At 48.2% G+C, this 14,501-nt stretch overlaps 2 protein-coding genes across 2 annotated transcripts; both read right to left on the bottom strand.

The window, feature by feature from the left end:
- Window positions 1–6,295: 6,295 nt before the first annotated feature.
- LOC123113445 (probable hexosyltransferase MUCI70) lies at window positions 6,296–10,661 on the bottom strand. Its single transcript, XM_044534673.1, has 7 exons — window positions 10,523–10,661; window positions 9,830–10,373; window positions 8,895–9,097; window positions 8,506–8,682; window positions 8,270–8,425; window positions 7,659–7,935; window positions 6,296–6,943 (listed from the first exon to the last, which is right to left on the bottom strand). The coding sequence occupies exons 2-7, from the start codon at window positions 10,146–10,148 to the stop codon at window positions 6,705–6,707; spliced, it is 1,371 nt and encodes a 456-aa protein (XP_044390608.1). The 5' UTR covers window positions 10,149–10,373; window positions 10,523–10,661; the 3' UTR covers window positions 6,296–6,704.
- Window positions 10,662–10,676: 15 nt separating this feature from the next.
- On the bottom strand, window positions 10,677–12,674 carry LOC123113446 (30S ribosomal protein S9, chloroplastic). The gene is made up of 2 exons (XM_044534674.1): window positions 12,196–12,674; window positions 10,677–11,124 (listed from the first exon to the last, which is right to left on the bottom strand). Exons 1-2 carry the CDS (start codon window positions 12,586–12,588, stop codon window positions 10,837–10,839), a joined length of 681 nt encoding a protein of 226 aa, XP_044390609.1. The 5' UTR covers window positions 12,589–12,674; the 3' UTR covers window positions 10,677–10,836.
- Window positions 12,675–14,501: the final 1,827 nt, after the last annotated feature.

A 14,501-nucleotide genomic window follows, 5' to 3' on the forward strand; every position in this document is an offset into this window, starting at 1 on the left:
TGCAGACACGCTTTGGCAGTTGAGATTGCGTTCACTGCAAGCAAAGAAGAATTCCGTGAGATGGACTTGAGGAAACCCGGGCAGGTCATAGGATGGGCAATCAAACAGGGCGTGTCAGAGAATCCCGCGCGCCGTGCTGCATGGGCTTGGTTCCGTGAAACGAATGGTGTGTTGGGTCATTGGGCAGGATCCACAGACTTTCAACTGAAGCGTAATCAAGGGCGTGACGATCAAATTGAACGTCTGATAAGTATGAGGCTTATGTTACCTGTTTAGAACATGTGTCGTCGAGCTTGAGCTATTAGTTTGAACTGATGTCATTTGAACCGGGTCATGTTTTAGTTAGTTTGAACATGTGCTATTCGTGGATGTAATGAACTATGTTGAGTTGAATTATGTATGTGCTTGCGAGATAGAATTGGGTATATTATGCTAACATTCGACACATATGGGGCAAAACAGGGGAGAGGAGGGACCAGATCCTACCGCCACAGTCCATGGCGGTACGGTCCAGCAGCCTACCGCCATGGCCTGTGGCGGTAGGGTCCGGTCCTACCGCCAGCGTTCTTGGGTTCTTCGTCACAGAACCATTGCCCCCCCTACCGCCACGCGTCCTGGCGGTAGGGTCCAGCAGCCTACCGCCATGGCCTGTGGCGGTAGGGTCCGGTCCTACCGCCAACGTTCTTGGGTTCTTCGTCACAGAACCGTTGCCCCCCCTACCGCCACGCGTCCTGGCGGTAGGGTCCAGCAGCCTACCGCCATGGCCTGTGGTGGTAGGGTCCGGTCCTACCGCCAGCGTTCTTGGGTTCTTCGTCACAGAACCGTTGCCCCCCCTGCCGCCATGCATCCTGGCGGTAGGGTCCAGCAGCCTACCGCCATGGCCTGTGGCGGTAGGGTCCGGTCCTACCGCCAGCGTTCTTGGGTTCTTCGTCACAGAACCATTGCCCCCCCTACCGCCATGCGTCCTGGCGGTAGGTTCCAGCAACCTACCGCCATGGCCTTTGGCGGTAGGGTTCTAACTCCGAAAACAGAGCACTCTGTTCTGTTATATCCCACTTCTCTTCACAGCACAACAGTTTTTCAATAAGAATCATGACAAATCCCAGAATACACTAACAAACTAAATTCATTCACAACACATTGCAAACATCTTCACACCAAATTCAATACAAATGGCAAACTCATTCACGACAAGTTGACGACACATGGCTTTTTGCCTTAGTACTACATAGTTCATGATAAATTTGGCATGGCTTCATCCGGTTACATGACGAGTCCACCGAAGGCGACGGCTTTACTGAGTCATACGGGGCCATTTCCCCTTCCTGTCACGTGCCTCATCCTCCTCTTGTGCCTTGCGAGCTCTTGCAAGCTTTCTTGCCCTCTCCTCCTCACGAGCAAGCTTCGCTTGGCGTGCCCTCTCCTCCTCGCATTGCTTCCGCTCCATCCTCTCTTTTTGACGACGCTCTTCCTCCAAGCCTCTTTGAAACCTTTCTTCGAACAGCCATTGGCGCCTAAAACAATCTTCTAATTGGTCCTTTTGGATATCTTTTGGCATTTCATGATCTATCCAGCTGAAGTACTTGCATAGAGGAGGCGGTGACTGCATATAAAACGGATGTTAGTGATGGCACACAGTTGAGAGTAACATGTTACTTCTCTAGCATACCGGTGGAAGGTCATAGGCGTTAGTTGGAAGCGCACAATCGTAAGCATAATTGGGGCAAACAAAATATCTCCTTCCTTCGGTCCATGACTTCTTTCGGTCGGTGGACTCCTTCACCTTGCAAACATCTCCACACCAACATGGCGGAATCTTCACATCCTTCTCCTTCACCTTGTCCAAAGATGCGTCCTTCCACTTGTGTGGCATGTCTTCATGGTGAGCATACGGTGGCCTTGTCATGGAACCGGATGAAGCCATGCCCTACAACAAATAAAGATGTTAAGTCTAAATATGAACACATTGACATGTAAAGAGGCAAATATATCAACACGTGCATGAACATATTAAAAGTAGTACCATTCACATTATTTAACCATCCGGATTGAGCAACACGTCGATAGGCCTTCCCCTATCAACCCGATGTGTCCTAGAACCACCGGATACACGACCACGGGCACCTACAAGGCTAGTCCTTCCTCCACGGCCACGGCTCCCTCCAAGGCTAGTCCTTCCTCCATGGCCACGACCCCCTCCAAGGCTACTGCTCCGTCCACGTGTTTGACTAGTGCCCGTGTTGGTTCTTCGTTTTTTGCATGTCCTAACGTTGTGTCCTGTGTCATTGCATTCTCCACAATTGTTGTTTTCCGGTGGCTCCATGAAATGACCACTACCAAATTGCTTCATTCCAGTGTATCCAGCTAGATCATCCATGTCACTCCGGAATCTCTTCTTTCTTCTTCTTCCCCTCATAGGCACCATGAGTGCGGGATCTGGCACAATGTCTGGCCCAACATACTCAGGCCACTATGAGGCATCAAGGAAAGGATTGAACCGAGGCGCCCACATCAACCTTGTTCTTTCCAATGTAAACTCGTGCAACCGCACCATTGTGCCATCGGATACGTTCATGCTTCTCACCTGTGCTGCGGTCATCAAATGCGAGCAAGGCCAATGATACTTGTGTGGCCTCTCACACTGGCACCAACGGTTTTTAAGGCGCACCTCGTAAGCAACTCCATCGTAAGACCTACCGTCCCTTGTTGTCCCACCCGGCTCATCGATTTGATAGATCATTTCTTTTTCATTATATGTGATCACTTGTTGTTTGGCAGACTTGCGCGCTTGATGCAACAACCAATCATGAACCTTTAATGGATAGTCCATCTTTTCCCCAATCCACTTGGCTGTGCTTGCAGAATGCTTTAGGAAGTACTCATTGAGCTTGATGAAAGTGTACTTGAGTATTGCGGTCACCGGCAAGGAACGAACACCCTTCAACACATTGTTGAAGCATTCCACCATGTTGCTTGTCATGTCCCCATATTGCATACCTCCTTCATCGTAAGCGCGTGACCACTTTTCCTTCTCCGGAAAGTGCCTAACCAAGAATTCTTTCCCCCCTTTGTTCTTCTTTAAAGCCTCGAGGAGTTTATCATATCGGGTCTTGAATGTGGCGGTGTTGAAAGCAACGCAAACAAGGGTAAGGTCTTTGCAAAACTCCTTGCTCTTGCATGCCCGGTAAAAGTTTGCAACAAAGTGTCTCATGCACCAACGGTGTTGAAGCTTTGGAAGACCGGGAATATCAACGTCTATTGCTTTGAGAATCCCATGATGGTGATCCGATATAATGCATACCTCTCTGTTGCCTATCACCTTGGTTCTCACATGCTCCATGAACCACTCCCAATTATCATCGTGCTCCGAAGGCACCAAGGCAAATGCCACCGGCAACACGTTATCATTTGAAGAGTGGGCCATCGCCACCATCAATGTTCCCTTGTATTCGCCGGTCAAGAATGTACCATCTATAGACAACACCAGGCGACAATACGTGAATGCCTCAATGCATTGTCCAAAGCTCCAGAAGGCACGACGAAACACTCCGGCAATTGACTCCACCCGATGGCGCATTCCCGGGTTTCGATGAGCAATTGCTGCCAACATCTTGGGGAGAATGTTATATGCGGCCTCATAATCACCATGCAGCATCCTAATAGCGTTTGCCTTCGCCATCCATGCCTTCCCGTACTTGACCGGGTGTCTGAATTGTTCCTCAATCGAAGACATGAGAAACTTGACCTTCACGGTTGGATCATGTGCTATTTGATGCAACAATTTATATCCTAGATACTCCGACGTGAGTTGACGGTGTCCTTTGCTTTGGTCGGCCTTGTCCGGGGGTACGCACGTGTGAGTGCCAACATGACTCTTCAAGACCCATTGCCCGGTTTCTTTGATTTTTCTACCGCGGACCATCCATTTGCAACCTTCTTTGTCACATTTGACCGTGTATCGAAGTTTTTGATTGGAATGACCAACAACAAACGGCCTATGGTTCCTAATGGCATAGTCACACAACCATATCTTGAACTCTATCAAAGAACCAAACTTGATGCCTTTCTTAAAATGAGCATTCTCATCCTCATTTTCTGGTCGAGGATCACTAAATTTGGGGCACGGCGTTGGCTCGGACAACCATAATCTCATCCCACCATCAACGACTGCATTGTCCGCAAGACTCACATCTCTAAACAAAGACGGCCCTCTCTCCTTGCCGGTCACCTTCTTGTAGATTTCGTTTTCTTGCGCAGTCAACCCATCCTCATCCAACTCTTCCTCCGGACCCTCGTCATCCGAGTGATACCCACACATACGGTTATAAGGGAGGGTACGGTCCATGTCTTGTCGCCGCACAATGACATCCAAGTTACCAATTGGATTGTAATGGATCTCTTCATTCTCCGAGTAAACATCCTCCTCTAGAGCAACAATAGCATCATCATCAACATGAGGAATAGCATCTTCTTCAACATGAGGAACAACATCATGACGGAGTACTATGGCGCTAGCGTTGATATGATCTTCATTGGGTTGGCTACTTGGTGGTTGGCTAGAAGAATTGGGGACATACACCTCGGCACTGTCATCATGCATGGGGGAGGATGCATTGCGGTTGAGATCAATTTGCAAAGGAGGAGGAGGATCAACCTTTGTGGCAAAGATCTCAAGAGACTTGTCTTGTGATGCGTCTACTTTTTCCTTGTACACATTCCAATGCAATTGGGAGGTGATGGGCATACTCTTTAATCGGGACTTTACTCCCAATCCAACGTCATACCTCCCAATAAGCTTAACCTCGGCATTTGGGTCATTCCAATGTAAGACGCTTCTCACTTGAACTACAAGATCATCAAAGCTTGGACTTGTGTCAAAAACCATAGCCTCTTCCCCTTCATCGTCATTTCCAAGCATAAATGTCGACTTGTCCAAATAATGAACGTTTACGAGCTTATGCATCTAAGAAAATGGGAAGAATATAATCAATCCATATATGTCATCCAACCAACACAAATGGACAAATGAACGAAATTTTGCATAACTACTATTCATACTAAAGTTAACCTAACAATTAACCACTAACCCTAACCATAACCCCTAACATAACCACTATAACCCTAACCCCCAACATAACCACCAACATAACCACCAACATAATTACCCAACATCCCTAACCCTAACCCTAACACCAACCCCTAACATAGCCACAACCCTAGCCATAAATGCATCATAAATGCACACAACAACATCAACACCTAGGGTTTGCAATAAATTAACCAAATCAACACAAAACAAATATCTCAACCAATCAAAAGAAGGGGGAATGGGGGAGGTACCTTGGGTGATGAAAATGCTCCGGATCCACCGATGAAATCCCAAGCAAATGGAGTGGATCTAGGGGGGGTTGTGAGGGGGAGAGAGGGGGAAGAGGAGCTGAGCATGGGGAAGAAGAGTGGTGGTGGGGCCCACAAACCAGCCCCTCCCCACCTTATCCAGAACACAGGACCCTACCGCCAGAGGTTATGGCGGTAGGCTCCAATAACCTACCGCCGTAGGGGATGGCGGTAGGCCCTTTTCCACGTCAGCGGCTGCCAACGGCCGTCAGTCGCCGTCAAATGGCCTACCGCCGTAGGCTATGGCGGTAGGGCACGCAATCCTACCGCCAGGCCATCTGGCGGTAGGCGAAAGGGTCAGATCCCGAAATTTTTCCGAACTGGGGTCATATCCCGATTTTCTTTCCAAAAAGGGTCAAAACACGAAATTTGGCCCGCACAGCACAGGGGCTTCAATGCAGCGCCAGATGGTAAATGCGTCGACGTCTCGGGCAATGGGCCTACCCGACGGACGAAAGAAGAGGATGCACTGGCGCGCACAGCGACTGGCAGCCGCACTTTCGCGGCGTATGTTGGGCAGGGAGGTTCAGAGGTGCGTGCGTGCCTCAGTAGGTAGGTACGCCGAATAATTGCTCCCGACGGATGGTACCGTGGGGTTTGGCCGTTTATGAGAAATTTCACTCGAGTTCACGAGAAGCAGTTTAGTCTCCACTACGAGTTCAAGAAAGAAAAGATGATGCACCCGCCAGATTTAATGACCTTGGCTTCAAACGACGATTCTTCAAGCCACCATTCCCTGAACAACATTGCTCCTAGACATTTCGCTTCTCTGTGTACCGCTGCACTGCTACTGGCTATGGACCCTGAATGGCTGCTGTTGCTACGCCAGCATCATCTACAGGGAAAATCGAGAAGAAAAACAACTATAAAGACTATTGATGATGCCGGAGGGCCAGACTGAAAGCTGCACATGAATTTCATGAGAATTAGCTAGTTCATGGTAAGGATCAAGAAGAAAACAGACAGGGCTAGAAAGGATACAAATGCCAAAATTAAGGCATTGACTTGGGGTTAGCCGAAATTCTTTGATTTCGTTTCTGCCGAGAAGAATGGCGAATTGGCGATCTACATTTGCCTTGAACAACATCAGGCAAAGCCATTCTCCTGTGTACCCCTGCATTGCGCTACTACCAGTACCAGCTGAGAACTTTGAATGACTGCTCCTCTCGCTACCCCAAGATAGTCTACACCTGACGAAGAAAAGAACTACTAGAGTAACTATACAGCTTGCGCAGGTGGAGTGTATCGAGGCCACGCACTGTCGAAATTCCAGTCAGGACAACGCCCAGGGCGCTAGATTCAGAAGCTCATCTGCCCTCCTTGGCGAGAGGCTTCACCTTGCGCCTGTGGCCGAAGCTGTTGACGAGATCCTTGCGGGCGCACACCGGGAACAGGTGGACGCCGGGGAGCCTGAGGCGTCGCAGCACGTAGGGGAAGCTCAGCTGATCCCGGGAGGTGAACCTCACCACCTCGTTGAACCAGAGGCACATGAAGAGGTTCGTCGAGGGGGCGTGATCCCTCACAATGGCTGAAGCTTCTGCAAGAGCTGTGAATAAAAAGGCAAATCAATGAATGAGAACCACACTTATTGTCCGGGTTCAGAGGGCCGGACCACTGGCAGCAAAGGTGTCAAGAACGACGAACATGTATGATTTTGGGCGAAACATTGTGTTTACTACTGCTTGGAGCGTGCTTCTGGTTCTTCTACGTAGCTAGCCCACATGTGGGCTAAAAATGGCGTGTCCTGTATCACTTGGTTGAGGTGCAGAAAGCCAGAAAGGAGCCATAGCTTTTATGCTCAACGCATGCAACTGGCCCAACTTTATAGCTCATGCCTTTTGCACAAGCGCAGCTGCGCAGTAGTAGTAACACCAAGCATGGTTTCATTAGAGTAGGAGCACATGATGTATTTTCACTTATTTCACTACGTGTCTGGCCCAGCAGCCTGATGCCCTGGGCCTGTTCTGTGAATACGTACGACACTGATGTCTGCTCTCGTTTAAGCCCATCCTGCTGACTTTTCCTATGAGGTGAATGAATGGCCAGCCATCTATGTTGCACACTATGCAGGGCGGCATAACGTGAGAGCCAGGTAGGAGTGATGTTGATGTGCAATCTAGAGAAACAAAACTAGGACACTGGTAAGTTGGGAACAACATAACAGCATCACCAATGAAGTTGGTTAATGCATCAAGCTATGCCAGGTATGATAAGAACGGTGAAAGCAAATGAGGGCAAGCAAGTCAGGATTAGTAGCCAACCTTTCTTTCCGTTGAATCGTTTGTCATCCGGAATGCCATCTTGCCGGTACTGATCCAACTGTATTTTAACTTCTTCTGGGGTTGCTTTGTGTTTCTTAACAATCGCGTTACCCTCGTCATACAAGCTGCTCCGAGCTCCATGTTCCGATAATGCCAAGGAAGAGTTTGAGCGCCACAGAAGGGCCTCAATGACTCCTAGTGGATCTCTCCGGAACTGGGACTTCGAATCCACCCAAATCGAGTATCTTGCCATAGGGAAAAGGCGATGGCTTATCAGCTGGAGACAATAGAATAGCAAAATGGAAGTCAGCTTCTGATGGAAAGGATTCACCCTACACAGACATCATATGCACTGATCATAGAATGTACTCCCTCTGTAAAAACGATCTTATATTAGTTTACAGAGCGAGTATGTAATATCTGTTCTTGAAAAAATAGAATGTAATATCTGTTCTTGAAAAAATAGAATGCAATATCTGTAAGACAATCTCCTCCTAGCTCTGTTGTCCATAGAGTACAACAAGATGAATATAGGAAGCATAATGTTGAGGCTTCTACTAACATTTTTTCTCTCATCATGACAATGAAGGCACAGGGTTTTCAGATGGTACCTTGGGAATTTTGCCATTCAGCCGTTGATCTGTGAAAGGAAGGTCTCTCACAAGAATGATCCTCCAAAGGCCAATCCTGAGATCTTCACCAATCTTCTTACCTTCCTCATGTTGAGCTGAGAGAGTGACTTCATCCCAGAATGCAACATAGCATACCTAGCAAAACAACAAGTATCAGCGGATAGGCAGGAAAGAAGCTCAAGACATCAACACCCAATGCAAGAGAAGTACTAAACCTTTTTGACAGACACTTCTGTCATCCCTATAGGCTGGTGAAGGTCATCCCCTCCACCAAACGCACAAGTGGCCACAACAACTCTGCAAGATCTCATGTAATCTTTATCTACATCAGAAACTCTGAACCCTCCATTTTCACTGTAGAAGCCACAATGAACCACTGTAGTTTCCTTTGGCTGAAGCATTAGTAGAATTGAAAAAAAGTGAGGATGGCAGCTAACACATAATTTTCCACAGTTTAGCATTTTGCTTTTTTGACAATGTTTATCATGTAGTATCTACTATCTGCACATATGGTACTAAACAAGAACACACATATTTCATAGAGCAACTCCAATATCTTACATAATTTTCAAAAACTTCATGAAATATAGAGCCTGAACCAAACCTTGAAACTCTCTTCTCTTTCAGTAAGGGTCTGATATCCCGTGAATGAATTAAATCGCGAATTCGTCATACGGGATGAAACATTATCTTCAAGATGGGGCAGACTGGACCTGTACACAACTTCCTTGACTGGCAGATTTTGTTCAGGGGGTTCACGAAGTTCCAGATTTTGAAGCATCTCAGTATCGAGCATCTTCAGGCATGCTGTCAATATAACACTGAATTCATGAGGAAGCACATGTCATAATGGTTTACACTGATATTTGATCTAAGAAATAATCACACTGTTACTCCAGAAGGCAAAAAGGTAGAAAAAGAAATAAAATAGCATAGTATACCAGAAGAAATCAAAAGAATCAATATCAAAGATGGGCTAGAACCTTACATGTGCTAAACAAAAGAGAGTTAGTAGCCAACCTTTCCTATTACTCAGTACATGAATAACTTCCACAAGAGTAAGTTAGTGCATCAGAATAAGCCACATAACCCGCTGTACAGTTGTATTAAGGCTGAAATATAAATCGGTACCTCACTTTGAGTTTGAATAACCTTAACATTCAGACAAACGCTTTAGGGCAACTTGCATTATTTAACGCCCACACAAGCCCCTAAAATAAATCCTCTAACTAGCACTGGAAGTAGGCAGTAAGCAGGGGAAACTACGATCAACAGATCAGATTGCATCATTCAGATCAGAAAATAAATAGATAGCTCAATAATAGGGATATAAAACTACAGCACAGCTAAGCAGGTCGCTGGGTCAGCTCATCATACTGTGGTGTCACCTCCATCACCACAATACAGACTAACTGAACAGGGCATTATAATATAGGCAGACCTCCAGATCGCCAAATTAAAATAAAGAATAACAGGATTAAACTAAGACGCAGTTCTATCCACGCCAATTTAGGGTTTAGCTATCAGGCGCGAGCTTACACTTCCGGGCGCGGTCGGCGCGGTCGACGCGGCTGAGGTTGCCGGCGGCCTGCGTCGGAGGCGGAGGCGGCGGAGCGGACGAGGAGGATGAGTGGAACGGGGAGAGGCGGTAGTACTCATAGGCGAAGAGGGAGACGGCGAGGGCGGCGAGGAGGAGCGGGCCGCCCAGCCGAGCGGCGCGGCGGAGGAAGCGGCGGCGGGCGGAGACCGGGTGGCGGTTGCGCTTGCGGCGCACGCGGACGCGCACCTTCCCGGAGGCCTCGTCGTCGTCGGAGACCGAGATGGAGATGCCTTGGATCAGCGACGAGGAGGACGACATGGGTGGACCGACGGAGCTGGGGACGGCGAAGAGGAGAGGGTTCGGCTTCCGTGGTGGGCTCCGTTAGGCCGCGCGTGGTGGAAATCGTGATGGGCCTGGTTCGGCTCGGTCGGCGTGTGGACTGGTCGCTTTGCTACCTTTTGCACCCCCTCAAAAAAAAATGCTACCTTTTGCACTCTCTTTGTTCCTCTCTGCAGTCTGTCCCGCTCCAGCAGAATTGCCACACTGCCTCAAAAAAAAAAACAGAATTGCCACATCAGTTAACATTTTTTTTCTTTTTTTTAGATGAAAAGCACAATTCAATTAAGTGGGAGAAAATTTGATTATAAAATTTGAAGTTTTGCGGTCCAACCAGATACCGAGAGGCGACATACTTGTTCGCATTTCGAATCTCCATCAGACAAACAAATATCACTCTGAAAACTGCCGCGGATGTTGATAGCTTTTCAAATGACTTCATATAAACGCTCACTCAATGAGAAAGCCACGCTTCGAGTTTGAGCAACCACGTCAGACTCAGTGGAACGATTTGAAGAAACCTGTCTTCTGTAACCTCAAGAAAAATGCTTTCAGAAAACGAATGTTACAAATCTGTGGCGTCCAGCACAGAACAAAGACACGAGAGGGACTTTTTTCAAGTGGGGAAAGATGGCGCAGAAACGACTCTAACAACAATGAAGTATCCTGCTTAACGCTTGGAGAACTGGGGACGCTTGCGCGCCTTCCTGAGACCCGCCTTCTTCCTTTCGACGACGCGAGTGTCTCTCGTCAGCAAGCCTTCTGACCTCAGAGGGACTCTGTTGGCAGGGCTGATCTTCAGCAGGGCACGCGCCACACCGAGGCAGATCGCCTGGGCCTGGCCTGAGAGGCCGCCTCCCTGAACTTTCACAAAGACGTCGTAGTTGTTCTCAAACCCTAGAGTCACCAGGGGGATCTTGCAATACTCCACCCACATCGGATTCGCTTGCAAATACTCCTGCATATTTCAAGTATATAAGTACAGGCAAGCGACTGAATATTTATCAATTTTTTGTTATTTCCATGTATTCCCTCAGGTACAGAAAAAGAAAAGCTGTGCCTTAATGACGTTAGCACCATAATTTACTCATTTAGTATATATGCAGCTGAAACTATCTTTTTTGCTACAGTTTAACCTTAACGAAGTTAGCAGCATCATAGTTGGTCATTCATCCAAATAGCTGCGCGCAACGTACGTCAAAGAGAAGAATATTTTTCCCCATGAAATTTGATGACTGAACTTGTGTCCGTATCATGGTCCTTGAGCAAATGAACAAAGACGTTACATCATTTCAAGTATGCTCACTATATAGAATCTAAATCTTAGGCATTTGGAAACCACATTCAACATCAGTTACCAAACTGCATTCTTGGTGATGGCAACAATGTGAAGCAAATAGAGCCAGTGAAGTGAGTATCCAGCACTATGAACAGGATAGAAGTAACATGCTATTAAACATCCTAACCGTGTGAAATGCAGAATCCTCCTTTCACTAGTTAAGCTTGCAACCCTCATTCTGCTAATCTATTCACAGAGTCAAGTGCTCCGGTCACATCTTCCGCTTGATATGACATCTGAAAATAAGTTTCCCCTTTGAGGTGTTTTACCACCGAACATCCCCGCACCAATTTTGACCAAATAGTATTTTAGGCCGTGCATTACCGCAAACGAAAAACACAAGGAGGGACTGATTAACCTAACAGGTTAAAATCTGCGACAAGTCTGCATTGTTGTTTATCTAAATGAATTTATGCAGACCAATTAGCACCTGACAAACTAGAATCTCAGAGCCTGTAACATGAAATGCAACCCATGTTCCAGTACTCAACTACTTGTAAACATAGACATGACTGGGATCGATTACTACATTAGCAATGAGCAGGTATCCTAACAACCAAGCATAGGGGACAACCAAGCATTCGACGGATAGCTAATTCTAGAGCCATGCCACATTCAGAGTCACATAATGTTGCGGCAGTTTGTGAAACCAGGAGGTGCATTCATCGAATAGAGGAAGGAGACAACCACCTTGGCGTCGCGGAAGTTGATGAAGACCTTCCCGGTGCCCTCCTGGAGGACGACGCGGGCGGACGCCATCTTCCGGCGGCCCGTGGCGGTGATCCGCTGCGCGGCGAATCCCCCGGGCAGCCGCTGCTTCACGTACTTGCGCAGCGCCAGCCCGGAGAGCGCGTCCTCCTCCGCCTCGACCGCGAGCACCTCCTCGGGCCCGTCGTCGGCGGCAGGCGCCTCCGCCTCGAGGACCGGCTCGGCGGCGTCGGCCCCGGAGGCGAAGAGGACGAGGCGAGCGGCGCGGCGGGTGGTGGGGTGGAGGCGGAGGAGAGGGAGCGGGTGGGGAGCGGAGGTGGAGGGGAGGGAGAGGTGGGAGAAGGCCGAGGCGAGGGAGGAGACGGAGAGCGCCATGGTTTGCCTGCTGGGTGTGCGTGCGCGCGGGGTGGATAGGCCACGGCCGGAGGGGGATAAGCTTTCGCTCTGCGAGTGCCGAGTGCGAAGGTCGTCAGTTTGAGTTCATCCAGCCTGCTTCCAACCGCACATCTCCGGATGTACATGGGCAATCAACGCTCGAGATTAACCTGAATTGCAGTTTTTCTTTTTGTTTTTTGAATTGAACCTGAATTGCAGATTTCGTTTAAACCGAAGCTGACTCAAGTCAAGAATTTTTGTGGGAGAGGATTTGTAGCACGCAGTTGTGGGGGGCACAGATATGGAGCTGCCCAGTTGCGTCGTGATTTGAAAACCGGTTCAGGTCTCGCACATGTTTTAGCTTTTTCGGAAAAGATCAGATCTATTATTAGAAGTTCATCGGAAGTACAAAACAACTCAAATATTAATTAAAATAACATTAAGATTCTGAGACCATCAAACACCTATTACTGACTAAAAAATGAGTCGCCGACGCGACGCTGTCGTCGCTTTCCTATCGGATCCGGCTTGATCTTGTCGATGCGAGCCGGGAGGTCTTCGTGCCTGTGCCCCAAAGGACCAACGCCCTGGAGCCTTTCTGTTTCCCTTGATCTGCTTCTGAAGATACAGTCGCGCCAGGATGGTTGCCATTCATCGTGATGCCCGCTGCTTTCTTGATCATCTTTAAGCTTGTCTCTATCATCACGGCGATATCCCGGCGGCTTGTTGTGATCGTGCATTCGTGCCTCTCCATCGACCACACCGTGCCGCCAGTAAAATCTGGTGGGAGAAGCGAGGGCAATTAGGCGCCACGCCATTGGCATCGGGGTTGAAATCCTCATGGAGGTTGAAAGATCGTGGATGTCGCCTCGAGGGGGGTGAATGGGCACTTTAAAATAATTACGGTTTAGGCTTGAACAAATGCAGAATAAACCTAGCGGTTAATTTGTCAAGCACAAAACCTAAAATAACTAGGCTCACCTATGTGCACCAAAAACTTATGCTAAGCAAGATAAATAACTAAGTGGTGGCAAGATATATAACATGAAACACTATGGCTATCATAAAGTAAAGTGCATAAGTAAAGAGCTCGGGTAAGAGATAACCGAGGCACGCGGAGACAATGATATATCCCGAAGTTCACACCCCTGCGGATGCTACCTCCGTTTGGAGCGGTGTGGAGGCACAATGCTCCCTAAGAAGCCACTAGGGCCACCGTAATCTCCTCACGCCCTCGCACAATGCAAGATGTCGTGATTCCACTAAGGGACCCTTGAGGGCGGTCACCGAACCTATGCAAATGGCAACCCTTGGAGGCGGTCACCGAACCCGTACACTCTGGCAAACCTTGGGGCGATCACCGGTACCCATCAAATTGCTCGGGGCAATCTCCACAACCTAATTGGCGACCCCGACACTTACCCGGAGCTTTACACCACAATGATTGAGCTCCGAACACCACCAACCGTCTAGGGCGCCCAAGCACCCAAGAGGAACAAGCTAAGGGTACCAAGCACCCAAGAGTAATAAGCTTTTCAACTTGTAACTTCCACATATCACCATGGAGAACTCAAACCGATGCACCAAATACAATGGCAAGGGCACACGGAGTGTCCAAGTCCCTCACTCTCAAATCCCACCAAAAGCAACAAAAGCTATGGAGGAAAAAGAGAGGAAGAACAAGAAGGAGACACACCAAGAACTCCAAGATCTAGATCCAAAGAGTTCCCCTCACATAGAGAAAGTGATTGGTGGAAGTGTGGATCTAGATCTCCTTTCTCTCCCCCACCCCCAAAAAAAACTAGCAAGAATCCATGGAGGGATTGAGAGATAGCAAGCTCGAAGAAGGTCAACAATGGGGTAAGAACACGAGCTAAAGAGATAAGGCAATGGGAAAGAAGACCCCCTTTTAT

The sequence above is a fragment of the Triticum aestivum genome, chromosome 5B, assembly GCF_018294505.1.
Source record: "Triticum aestivum cultivar Chinese Spring chromosome 5B, IWGSC CS RefSeq v2.1, whole genome shotgun sequence".
In the NCBI taxonomy this organism is placed as follows: domain Eukaryota; kingdom Viridiplantae; phylum Streptophyta; class Magnoliopsida; order Poales; family Poaceae; genus Triticum; species Triticum aestivum.

Coding starts and splice junctions, on each gene's coding strand:
- LOC123113446 (XM_044534674.1), bottom strand. CDS start 12,588: ATGGCGCTCTCCGTCTCCTCCCTCGCCTCGGCCTTCTCCCACCTCTCC. Junction 11,125..12,195: donor TCAACTTCCGCGACGCCAAG/GTGGTTGTCTCC, acceptor TGAAATATGCAG/GAGTATTTGCAAGCGAATCC.
- LOC123113445 (XM_044534673.1), bottom strand. CDS start 10,148: ATGTCGTCCTCCTCGTCGCTGATCCAAGGCATCTCCATCTCGGTCTCC. Junction 7,936..8,269: donor TGAATGGCAAAATTCCCAAG/GTACCATCTGAA, acceptor TATTGTCTCCAG/CTGATAAGCCATCGCCTTTT. Junction 6,944..7,658: donor ACGATTCAACGGAAAGAAAG/GTTGGCTACTAA, acceptor TTTTATTCACAG/CTCTTGCAGAAGCTTCAGCC.